Source organism: Oncorhynchus kisutch, linkage group LG23 (genome assembly GCF_002021735.2).
Source record: "Oncorhynchus kisutch isolate 150728-3 linkage group LG23, Okis_V2, whole genome shotgun sequence".
In the NCBI taxonomy this organism is placed as follows: Eukaryota; Metazoa; Chordata; class Actinopteri; order Salmoniformes; family Salmonidae; genus Oncorhynchus; species Oncorhynchus kisutch.
The window spans coordinates 44,812,768-44,824,483 of record NC_034196.2 but is presented as its reverse complement, the minus strand read 5'-3'; the positions used below and the strand labels follow the sequence as shown (position 1 = coordinate 44,824,483).

The window sequence follows — 11,716 nt, the reverse complement described above, 5'->3', positions numbered from 1 at the left end:
GAGAGAGAAAGAGAGGATGGGGGAGGGAGAGAGAGAGAGAGATGAGGGAGGGCGATGAGAGAGATGGGGGTGACGGGTGAGGGAGAGGAGGGAGAGAGATTGGGGAGGAGGGGGAGGGAGAGAGAGAGATGGGGAGGGAGGGAGAGAGCAGATGAGGGGGGGCGAGAGAGAGAGATGGGAGGGAGGGAGGAGAGAGATGGGGAGGGAGGAGAGGAGATGGGGAGAGAGAGAGAGAGAGAGAGAGAGATGGGGGAGGGAGAGAGAGAGATGGAGGAAGAGATGGGGAGGAGAGAGAGATGGGGGAGGGAGAGAGAGAGAGATGGGGGAGGCGAGAGAGAGGAGAGATGGGAGGGAGAGAGAGAGAGATGGTGGGCGAGGGAGAGAGAGAGAGATGGGGGAGGAGAGAGAGAGAGAATGGGGAGGGAGAGAGAGAGAGATGGGGAGGGAGAGAGAGAGATGGGGGAGGGGAGAGAGAGGAGATGGGGGAGGGAGAGAAGAGAGAGATGGGGGGGAGGAGAGAGGAGAGAGATGGGGGAGGGAGAGAGAGAGAGATGGGGAGGAGAGAGAGAGAGAATGGGGGAGGGAGAGAGAGAGATGGGGGAGGGCGAGAGGAGAGAGATGGGGGAGGGAGAGAGAGAGAGAGACACGTACCTCCTCTCCCATCAAGAGTACTCGATGTCTAGCTCACAGACACGTACCTCCTCTCCCATCAAGAGTACTCGATGTCTAGCTCACAGACACGTACCTCATCTCCCAGCACCTGAGAGTACTCGATGTCTAGCTCACAGACACGTACCTCCTCTCCCAGCACCTGAGAGTACTCGATGTCCAGTTCATGCAGCGTTTCGATGTGGTCGCTGGTGAAGGCGATGGGGACCAACAGCAGGTTTTTCTTTCCCCGTTCACACAGACCTTTGATGACATCATCTGTCTGAGGGCCCAGCCACGGCATAGGACCGACCTAGAGAGGACAGAGACACAATCATCTGTCTGAGGGCCCAGCCACGGCATAGGACCGACCTAGAGAGGACAGAGACACAATCATCTGTCTGAGGGCCCAGCCACGGCATAGGACCGACCTAGAGAGGACAGAGACACAATCATCTGTCTGAGGGCCCAGCCACGGCATAGGACCGACCTAGAGAGGACAGAGACACAATCATCTGTCTGAGGGCCCAGCCACGGCATAGGACCGACCTAGAGAGGACAGAGACACAATCATCTGTCTGAGGGCCCAGCCACGGCATAGGACCGACCTAGAGAGGACAGAGACACAATCATCTGTCTGAGGGCCCAGCCACGGCATAGGACCGACCTAGAGAGGACAGAGACACAATCATCTGTCTGAGAGCCCAGCCACGGCATAGGACCGACCTAGAGAGGACAGAGACACAATCATCTGTCTGAGGGCCCAGCCACGGCATAGGACCGACCTAGAGAGGACAGAGACACAATCATCTGTCTGAGGGCCCAGCCACGGCATAGGACCGACCTAGAGAGGACAGAGACACAATCATCTATCTGAGGGCCCAGCCACGGCATAGGACCGACCTAGAGAGGACAGAGACACAATCATCTGTCTGAGAGCCCAGCCACGGCATAGGAGCGACCTAGAGAGGACAGAGACACAATCATCTGTCTGAGGGCCCAGCCACGGCATAGGACCGACCTAGAGAGGACAGAGACACAATCATCTGTCTGAGGGCCCAGCCACGGCATAGGACCGACCTAGAGAGGACAGAGACACAATCATCTGTCTGAGGGCCCAGCCACGGCATAGGACCGACCTAGAGAGGACAGAGACACAATCATCTGTCTGAGGGCCCAGCCACGGCATAGGACCGACCTAGAGAGGACAGAGACACAATCATCTGTCTGAGGGCCCAGCCACGGCATAGGACCGACCTAGAGAGGACAGACACACAATCATCTATCTGAGGGCCCAGCCACGGCATAGGACCGACCTAGAGAGGACAGAGACACAATCATCTGTCTGAGAGCCCAGCCACGGCATAGGACCGACCTAGAGAGGACAGAGACACAATCATCTGTCTGAGGGCCCAGCCACGGCATAGGACCGACCTAGAGAGGACAGAGACACAATCATCTGTCTGAGGGCCCAGCCACGGCATAGGACCGACCTAGAGAGGACAGAGACACAATCATCTGTCTGAGGGCCCAGCCACGGCATAGGACCGACCTAGAGAGGACAGAGACACAATCATCTGTCTGAGGGCCCAGCCACGGCATAGGACCGACCTAGAGAGGACAATCAAGTCCGATTTATTTTGAAAAGCTGTTGCACCAAGAATGTCTCTGAATTTCATATGTGGAAACGAGGTGACAAAATCTCCCCACATCCCATTCCTCCGCCACTCGGGATCCGGGGCAGCGGTCTAAGGGCACTGCATCTCAGTGCTAAGTGTCGTCACTACAGACCGGCCGTGATTGGGAGTCCCGCAAGGGCGGCGTACAATTGTCCCATCGTCGTCCGGGATTGGCCGGTGTAGGCCGTTCTTAACCGACTTGCCTAGTTTAAATAAAAAAGGTTAAATAAGGGTTGAAAAAAAGGTTAAATAAGGGTTGAAAAAAAGGTTAAATAAAGGTTTGAACAAAATCAAATTAAAATGTAAACATGGGTGGTGCTTTAGCCTTTGACTTCTGGTTTTGGCCCACCAGCTGGAAAAAAATATGTATTTTAGTTATCAAAAAGATATTTCACAGCGATTTAGATGGTACAATGAATCCCCTATACTATTCAGTGTTTGTTTTCTCACATAAACAAAAATTGAGAGAACTAAAAACAAATTTTGCAACTAGGAAATGACAGAGCGATTTCTACATTGGCCACTTGACTCGAATTTCGACTAGACAAAAACACAGATGCCGCTCCTGCAGGAGAAATCAATAGGCGAATATCACAGCCAATCACAGCACTGGCAGGTTTGTAATACTGTGAAACAGCATCGTTCCACTATTAATGCAGATATACCATGGACATTTTCTGAAATGGCAAGGCAAAAAAACATAACTTTAAGTTCATTTCACATGAGTCGTAATAGACCCTACATCATTAAAAAGTGATTCAGGCTTTTCAAATTAAGACAGAGCATTAACTAACCAAATTGATAAGACAATATTGTATTTAGAAGATCCATGGGTGTTAAACTACAGTCCCTGGTTCGAATCTAGGCTGCATCACATCCGGTCGTGATTGGGAGTACCACAGGGCGGCGCAGCGTCGTTCGAGGTTTGGCCGGTGTAGGCCGTCATTGTAAATTAACTGACTTGCCTAGTTAAATAAAAGGTTAAATAAAATGTGCTGTGGCTGAACTAATTATTATGTGATGTGTCAGTCAAGGGTCAAGGCCACCACATATAGACTGGCATTACATACTGATCACCACAGGGTTGGTCAACATGTATCATATCAGATGCTTTCTGTCTACTCAGTCTCAGCCCTGTGTTTCTACCTCAATAAGACCAATGACCTCAGCCCTGTGCTTCTACCTCAATAAGACCAATGACCTCAGCCCTGTGCTTCTACCTCAATAAGACCAATGACCTCAGCCCTGTGTTTCTACCTCAATAAGACCAATGACCTCAGCCCTGTGCTTCTACCTCAATAAGACCAATGACCTCAGCCCTGTGCTTCTACCTCAATAAGACCAATGAGCTCAGCCCTGTGTTTCTACCTCAATAAGACCAATGAGCTCAGCCCTGTGACCACAGTGTACAGTGTTCAATTAAAAATGCATATTTTGACCAACGGGTAAAATGTTAAAATTGTGCAGATAATCCTCGAAGAAAACCAATCGTCCGAACCGCATGTCTCTATCATGAGCTGTTCAAAGGTTATTTAACATTTACACCCTCGCAGAGTGGCCCCAGTTTACACCCTCGCAGAGTGGCCCCAGTTTACACCCTCGCAGAGTGGCCCCAGGTTATACCCTCGCAGAGTGGCCCCAGTTTACACCCTCGCAGAGTGGCCCCAGTTTACACCCTCGCAGAGTGGCCCCAGTTTACACCCTCGCAGAGTGGCCCCAGTTTACACCCTCGCAGAGTGGCCCCAGTTTATACCCTCGCAGAGTGGCCCCAGTTTACACCCTCGCAGAGTGGCCCCAGTTTACACCCTCGCAGAGTGGCCCCAGTTACACCCTCGCAGAGTGGCCCCAGTTTACACCCTCATAGGGGGGCCCCAGTTTACACCCTCGCAGAGTGGCCCCAGTTTACACCCTCGCAGTGGCCCCAGTTTACACCCTCGTAGGGTGGCCCCAGTTTACACCCTCGTAGAGTGCCCCCAGTTTACACCCTTGTAAGGTGGCCAGAACTAAGGTGAATAATTCAAATGGAGGCCAGAGGAATAAAGTGGTCAATCTAGATTTTATTTTTGTTGTGTCAGCTCGGCTGGATGCTGTGTTATGGCTACTGAATACCTGACAGGCTCACTTTCCCGTTGAAACTCGTCATCTTTCTTCTCAAATCCGCAGGACATAAAATAATATAGGAGGTCGGAGGTCATTCATTTTGTTTTGGCCCCTTATTCGTGACATCCAATTGGTAGTTACAGAATTGTCCCATCGCTGCAACTCCCGTAACGGACTCGGGAGAGGCGAAGGTCGAGAGCCGTGCTTCCTCTGAAACACGACACTGTCAAGCCACTCTGCTTCTTGACACACTGCTTGTTTAACCCGGGAAGCCAGCCGCACCAAGGTGTCAGAGGAAACACCGTACAGCTGGCGACCGAAGTCAGCTTGCAGCCGCCCGGCCCGCCACAAGGAGTCGCTAGAGCGCAATGGGACAAGGAAATCCCGGCCGGCCAAACCCTCCCCGTAACCCGGACGACGCCGGGCCAAACCCTCCCCGTAACCCGGACGACGCTGGGCCAAACCCTCCCCGTAACCCGGACGACGCTGGGCCAAACCCTCCCCGTAACCCGGACGACGCTGGGCCAAACCCTCCCCGTAACCCGGACAACGCTGGGCCAATTGTGCGCCGCCTCATGGATCCCCCGATCACGGCCGGCTGTAACAGCCCTGGGAACGAACCCGGGGCTGTAATGATGCCTCAAGCACTGCAGAGTCATCGGGATACTTGATTTTGAGACATTTTTCATATAATTTTTTTTTTAAAGATTTTCATACGAATGAAAAACTCCGGATCTTTTTTTAACGATGATTTCACACACAAAAACAAGTGTATCTCTGTGAAAATGTCAACGGAGCGCTGAAACTTATATTTTCAAAGCCTTTTACATTTAAGTCAGCTTGTGGCTAATTTAGCTTTTTTTTTGCGACTCATCGGAAAACAACTTTGAAGACTACAACTACAAAATGTAACATTTGTCTTGGTAATTTGTTAAAATTTTTCTAACAAAAGGAAGTGCGATTTCATCACCACTCATTCTGGGGTAGAGTGGACCGCCTTCACCGTATTGCATCAGCCCTGATGGAGAAACCCTTTCACCACCAGACCACTACAGAACAACAACACAGTCCTGAAAAATACTATTTAACCAGCGGCTCTGGGCGTTGACCGTGAACTAGAAACGTGGAGAGGTAACCATGAGTGTAGAAGTCATCGAAGTTTTGAGGCTGTAATTCTCTCTGCGCCACAGAAGACAAAATAGTGTGTGTGTGGTCCTTACCCTGGACTGCCAGACCAGGCGGTAAGGATTACAGTGCCCTAGTCTCTCCATGACTCTCTGCACAGTGGCCCCAACCTCCTGAGGGTACGGATCTCCCCTGTTCACCACCTGCAGAGAGACAACAATGAGACAACACAGACAACACTGGAAACTCGCCTGGTTACCAGTCTTGACAGACAACACTTACCCCTTCTTTCTCATTAAACTTTTTCAAAGCAAAATGTAATACAAATCAAATAGATTTATATAGCCCTTTTCACGAAAACACAAATAGATTTATATAGCCCTTTTCACGAAAACACAAAAGTGCTTAGTTACCAATGTTTATTTTTGGTAAAACATGTATCATGAGTCTTCAATGAAATCCTCAATTAGTAACGTCCTGATAACGTCTCAGAGGGATATGTATTCTATGAATACTATACTCAATTAGTAACGTCTCAGAGGGATATGTATCTATGAATACTATACTCAATTAGTAACGTCTCAGAGGGATATGTATTCTATGGATACTATACTCAATTAGTAACGTCTCAGAGGGATATGTATCTATGAATACTATACTCAATTAGTAACGTCTTAGAGGGATATGCATTCTATGGATACTATACTCAATTAATAACGTCTTAGAGGGATATGTATTCTATGGATACTATACTCAATTAGTAACATCCTGATATCCCTCTGAGACGTTATGTATTCTATGAATACATATACTCACAGATCCATAGTGTACAACACTGAACCGTCACACATCCCTACTAGAAAAAGTAGCCATGTTTAATTTCCACTGATAATGTCTGGTATGTAAGTAGCTCCTCCCCCCCTCCACTGTAGGTCTAGCGTACAACACATGCCGATGTCATGACGATTAGAATGAGTGTCCTTAGCAACAGTCCTGTACTCACAGACAAGGGTAGCGAGTGAGCTGAGAACAGGATAACCACATCGTCCCTCTTCTCGGAGGGAAACTTCTGCAGCTCGTTGAGGACATGCTGGGAGAAACACTACAGAGAAAATACAGATATAATATAAGGACACATGTCGTAATCAATAAAAAAAAAAAAATGCAGCGTGTTCCATTTGGCTGCTGGGGGGGGGGGGGGGGGGGGCAAGGAGACACCCAGCTCCGCTAAACCATTGAAAACTACAGCTGAAGTCGCAAGTTTACATACACTTTAGCCAAATACATTTAGAAACTCAGTTTTTCACACAATTCCTGACATTTAATCCTAGTAAAAATTCTGTGGGTCAGAAGTTTACATACCCTCAATTAGTATTTGGTAGCATTGCCTTTAAATTGTTTCACTTGGGTCAAATGTTTTGGGTAGCCTTCCACAAGCTTCCCACAATAAGTTGGGTGAATTTTGGCCCATTCCTCCTGACAGAGCTGGTGTAACTGAGTCAGGTTTGTAGGCCTCCTTGCTCGCACACACTTTTTCAATTCTGCCCACAAATTGTCTATGGGATTGAGGTCAGGGCTTTGTGATGTCCACTCCAATACCTTGCCTTTGTTATCCTTAAGCCATTTCCCCACAATTTTGGAAGTATGCTTGGGGTCATTGTCCATTTGGAAGACCCATTTGAGACCAAGCTTTAACTTCCTGGCTGATGTCTTGAGATGTTGCTTCAATATATCCACAATTTTCCTGCCTCATGATGCCATCTATTTTGTGAAGTGCACCAGTCCCTCCTGCAGCAAAGCACCCCCCCCAACATGATGCTGCCACCTCCGTGCTTCACGGTTGGGATGGTGTTCTTCGGCTTGCAATCCTCCCCCTTTTCCTCCAAACATAACGATGGTCATTATGGCCAAACAGTTCTATTTTTGTTTCATCAGACCAGAGGACATTTCTCCAAAAAGTACGATCTTTGTCCCCATGTGCAGTTGCAAACCGTAGTCTGGCTTTTTTATGGCGGTTTTTGAGCAGTGGCTTCTTCCTTGCTGAGCGGCCGTTCAGGTTATGTCGATACAGGACTCGTTTTACTGTGGATATAGATACTTATGTACCTGTTTCCTCCAGCATCTTCACAAGGTCCTTTGTTGTTGTTCTGGGATTGATTTGCGCTTTTCGCACCAAAGTACATTCATCTCTAGGAGACAGAACGCGTCTCCTTCTTGAGGGATTGTCTGTGTCGGTTTTTATTAGTGCACACCGTCCAAAGGGAGAACCAACAACAACCACAACAAAAATAGCTTTTCTAGCAGTCCTCTCCTTGTTTTAGTGTATTTTCTTCCATTTGGTGCCCTAATGAACACACCACGTAGGACAACATGTCCTAGAGATGTTCTCTTTAACCTTGCTTGTTCATTCGTACTCAGTTTTCACTTTAAATTTCCACTGGAACAGGGGATGGAAAAGGTAAACAAAGTCACTCTGGGAACTCCGCAACAAACGACTCCGCAACGAACGACTCCGCAACGAACGACTCCGCAACGAACGACTCCGCAACGAACGACTCCGCAACGAACGACTCCGCAACGAACGACTCCGCAACGAACGACTCCGCAACGAACGACTCCGCAACGAACGACTCCGCAACGAACGACTCCGCAACGAACGACTCCGCAACGAACGACTCCGCAACGAACGACTCCGCAATGAACAAATCCTAGGACTGAAGAAACAATGAACAAGGGCCTCCCGGGTGGCTCAGTGGTCTAAGACTGTGCCACCAGAGATTATGGGTTCGAGCCTAGGCTCTGTCGCAGCCGGGCCCTCGACCGGGAGCTCCGTGGGGCGACGCACAATTGGTCCAGCGTCTCCCAGGTTAGGGGAGGGTTTGGCAAGAAGCAGATTGGCTCGGTTGGGTCGTGTTTCGGAGGACGCATGGCTCTCGACCTTCGCCTCTCCCGAGTCCGTACAGGAGTTGCAGCGATGAGACAAGACAGTAACTACCAATTGGAAACTACGAAATTAGGGAGAAAAAAGGGGTAATCCCCCCCCCCCCCCCCCTCACTGGAACAGAAATGGAGTGAGTGAAAAGGAGTGCACTACGTAATAGAATAGGGCTCCTTTTCAGACACAGCCAATGACAGCCCAGATATATCCATGACATCATGTTCTGTTGTTGCCTTAAAAACGCTTCTTTAACCATGACTACAGTTCAATTTAACCTAGAGTAACATCACTGACCTCCTCTTCAAATGAGGGTCATGGGCGACACCAGAACAGCAATGGGTATTCCCTTTTTGGAGTTAACCTCCGACTAAAGTCCGTTATTGTCCTTTCTTAACCTCAACAGATTATAACAATCTGATAATGTGAGTGGATTTGCCATCCAGGTGAGAAAAAAAAACATTGAGGTTATCAGATGGAATTGAGACCCCCTGTAAACTTACGTGCTGAATCATTTTGACTGTAGACATTAAGGTAGTCTCACCTCGACCAATAGGGGGTGTGTGGGCCAGCGGTCGATGACACTCCACCTCATCTTAGGCCTGTCTCCTCTGCTGCTGTAGTATCGGTAGATAGCGTTCAGACTGCTGCCTTGTTTTCAACAACAAAACGACAGAAATAAAAAAACATCAACATGACATCTCTTCAACTGCGGCCATTTATATATATTTCTTATAAAGAATATAATTTTTTTGACCCTGTTTTCTCCCCAATTTCGTGGTATCCAATTGTTTTTAGTAGCTACTATCTTGTCTCATCGCTACAACTCCCGTACGGGCTCGGGAGAGACGAAGGTTTGAAAGTCATGCGTCCTCCGATACACAACCCAACCAAGCCGCACTGCTTCTTTAACACAGCGCGCATCCAACCCGGAAGCCAGCCGCACCAATGTGTCAGAGGAAACACCGTGCGCCTGGCGACTTTGGTTAGCGCGCACTGCGCCCGGCCCGCCACAGGAGTCGCTGGTGCGCGATGAGACAAGGACATCCCTCCCTAACCCGGGCGACGCTGGGCCAATTGTGCGTCGGCCCCACGGACCTCCTGGTCGCGGCCAGTTACGAGAGAGCCTGGGCGCGAACCCAGAGTCTCTGATGGCACCGCTGTACAGCACCCTTAACCACTGCACCACCCGGGAGGCCCCTGTGACCATCGTTTAACTGCGACCACGTCAGAGAGCGAGGTAAAGGCGTAGAGAAACATCGGTTGAGAATTCAAACATTGACATTGTCAATGTCGTTATTGACTATTGTAGCTGGAAAACGGCAGATTTTGAATGGGATATCAAATCAGGGTTCTAACAATTAGCCTTTTTAAAATTATAAACTTGGATTATCAAACACAACGTGCCATTGGAACACAGGAGTGATGGTTGCTGATAAATGGGCCTCTGTACGCCTACGTAGATATTCCAATAAGAAAATAAATTGTAATAAATCAACATTATATTTCTGATTAATTTTGTTGATGAATTGACAACAAAACTAAAAAAATAACAAGGACAATTCTAAGTGACCCCCCCCCCCCCCAAAAAAAATAACTTTTGAACAGTCATGTGTTTCCATAGCCCTTCAACAGTTTAACACAGTGCTTTACAAAAGCACTAGTAAGTAGATGGGATGTAGGGTGTGGCGTATTCAATCTCCCTGTGTCGATAAGAACAAGATTAAGTCCGCTTATCAGTAACTCCCAGGCCAAGACTAACTCTACTCATTATATATATATATATTTTTTTTTTTTAAAGACACAAGATGTGAGTGGGTGACGGGCAGAACAGGGACAGTAGTGGACGAGGGGAGTTACAATGTGAAGCACTATGAGGACTTTGGAAAACGTACATCAACCTTTTATTAGGGAATGTGGGAAAGAAAAAGGGGATACCTAAGATTTGACCTTGTCAGCTCGACCCCAGTTCTACCTGTCGGAGAGCAGCTGTACTAGGTCTACCTGTCGGAGAGCAGCTGTACTGGGTCTACCTGTCGGAGAGCAGCTGTACTGGGTCTACCTGTTGGAGAGCAGCTGTACTGGGTCTACCTGTCGGAGAGCAGCTGTACTGGGTCTACCTGTCGGAGAGCAGCTGTACTGGGTCTACCTGTTGGAGAGCAGCTGTACTGGGTCTACCTGTCGGAGAGCAGCTGTACTGGGTCTACCTGTCGGAGAGCAGCTGTACTGGGTCTACCTGTTGGAGAGCAGCTGTATTGTGGGTACTGGGCCTACCTGTGGTAGAACAGCTGTATTGTGGGTACTGGGCCTACCTGTGGTAGAACAGCTGTATTGTGGGTACTGGGCCTACCTGTGGTAGAACAGCTGTATTGTGGGTACTGGGTCTACCTGTTGTATGTGGGTACTGGGCCTACCTGTGGTAGAACAGCTGTATTGTGGGTACTGGGCCTACCTGTTGTAGAACAGCTGCATTGTGGGTACTGAGCCTACCTGTGGAGAGCAGCTGTATTGTGGGTACTGGGCCTACCTGTTGTAGAACAGCTGTATTGTGGGTACTGGGCCTACCTGTTGTAGAACAGCTGTATTGTGGGTACTGGGCCTACCTGTGGTAGAACAGCTGTATTGTGGGTACTGGGCCTACCTGTGGTAGAACAGCTGTATTGTGGGTACTGTGTGAAAGCCACTGCTCTCTCTACTCCATCCTTCTCCATCTCCTCAATAGCCTCCTCCGTCAGAGGATGAACATAGCGGAACCCGATGTAGAACTTATGAGGAGCTGTAGACAAAATAAAAACGTGAATATGAAAACTGTAAAGCCGAGTAATAAAATGGTATTTCTCACTTCACATCTATCTAAGCATTAGTAAATGGATATTAACAAGTATATACTTAGGGAATAGAATTAGGCCATCTACAACCTCTCCAAGTTAGGCCAAACACAGAGTGGTCTTATGTAAGACGGGCCCACGTAAAGCTAAAACACCCCCCCCCCCCCTGTTATCAGTAAAGTGTGGTGTAGGGGTGTGGGGACAAAACACTCATCAACTATCTCCCCACCCACCCACCCAGCCACCCAGCCGGCCGTTAAAACACTCATCAACTATCTCCCCACCACACCCACCCAGCCAGCCGGCCGTTAAAACACGACAGCGATCAAACATTCAGCCTGTTTGTTTTGGGGACCCTGGCATCTTGTGTGGCTCAGTGTTCATGCTGCTGCCTAAAGCAT

General features: G+C 48.7%; 1 protein-coding gene across 1 annotated transcript in view; it reads right to left on the bottom strand.

Annotated features, from left to right (window-relative positions):
* The window catches only part of fech (ferrochelatase), a gene marked incomplete in the record, with an annotated part of 31,494 nt that overhangs the window by 15,114 nt on the left and 4,664 nt on the right, over positions 1-11,716 (bottom strand). Inside the window, 5 exon segments of the mRNA XM_031803075.1 lie at positions 797-961; positions 5,648-5,755; positions 6,556-6,654; positions 9,032-9,138; positions 11,129-11,263. Of these exon segments, the coding sequence (XP_031658935.1) occupies positions 797-961; positions 5,648-5,755; positions 6,556-6,654; positions 9,032-9,138; positions 11,129-11,263 (614 nt within the window).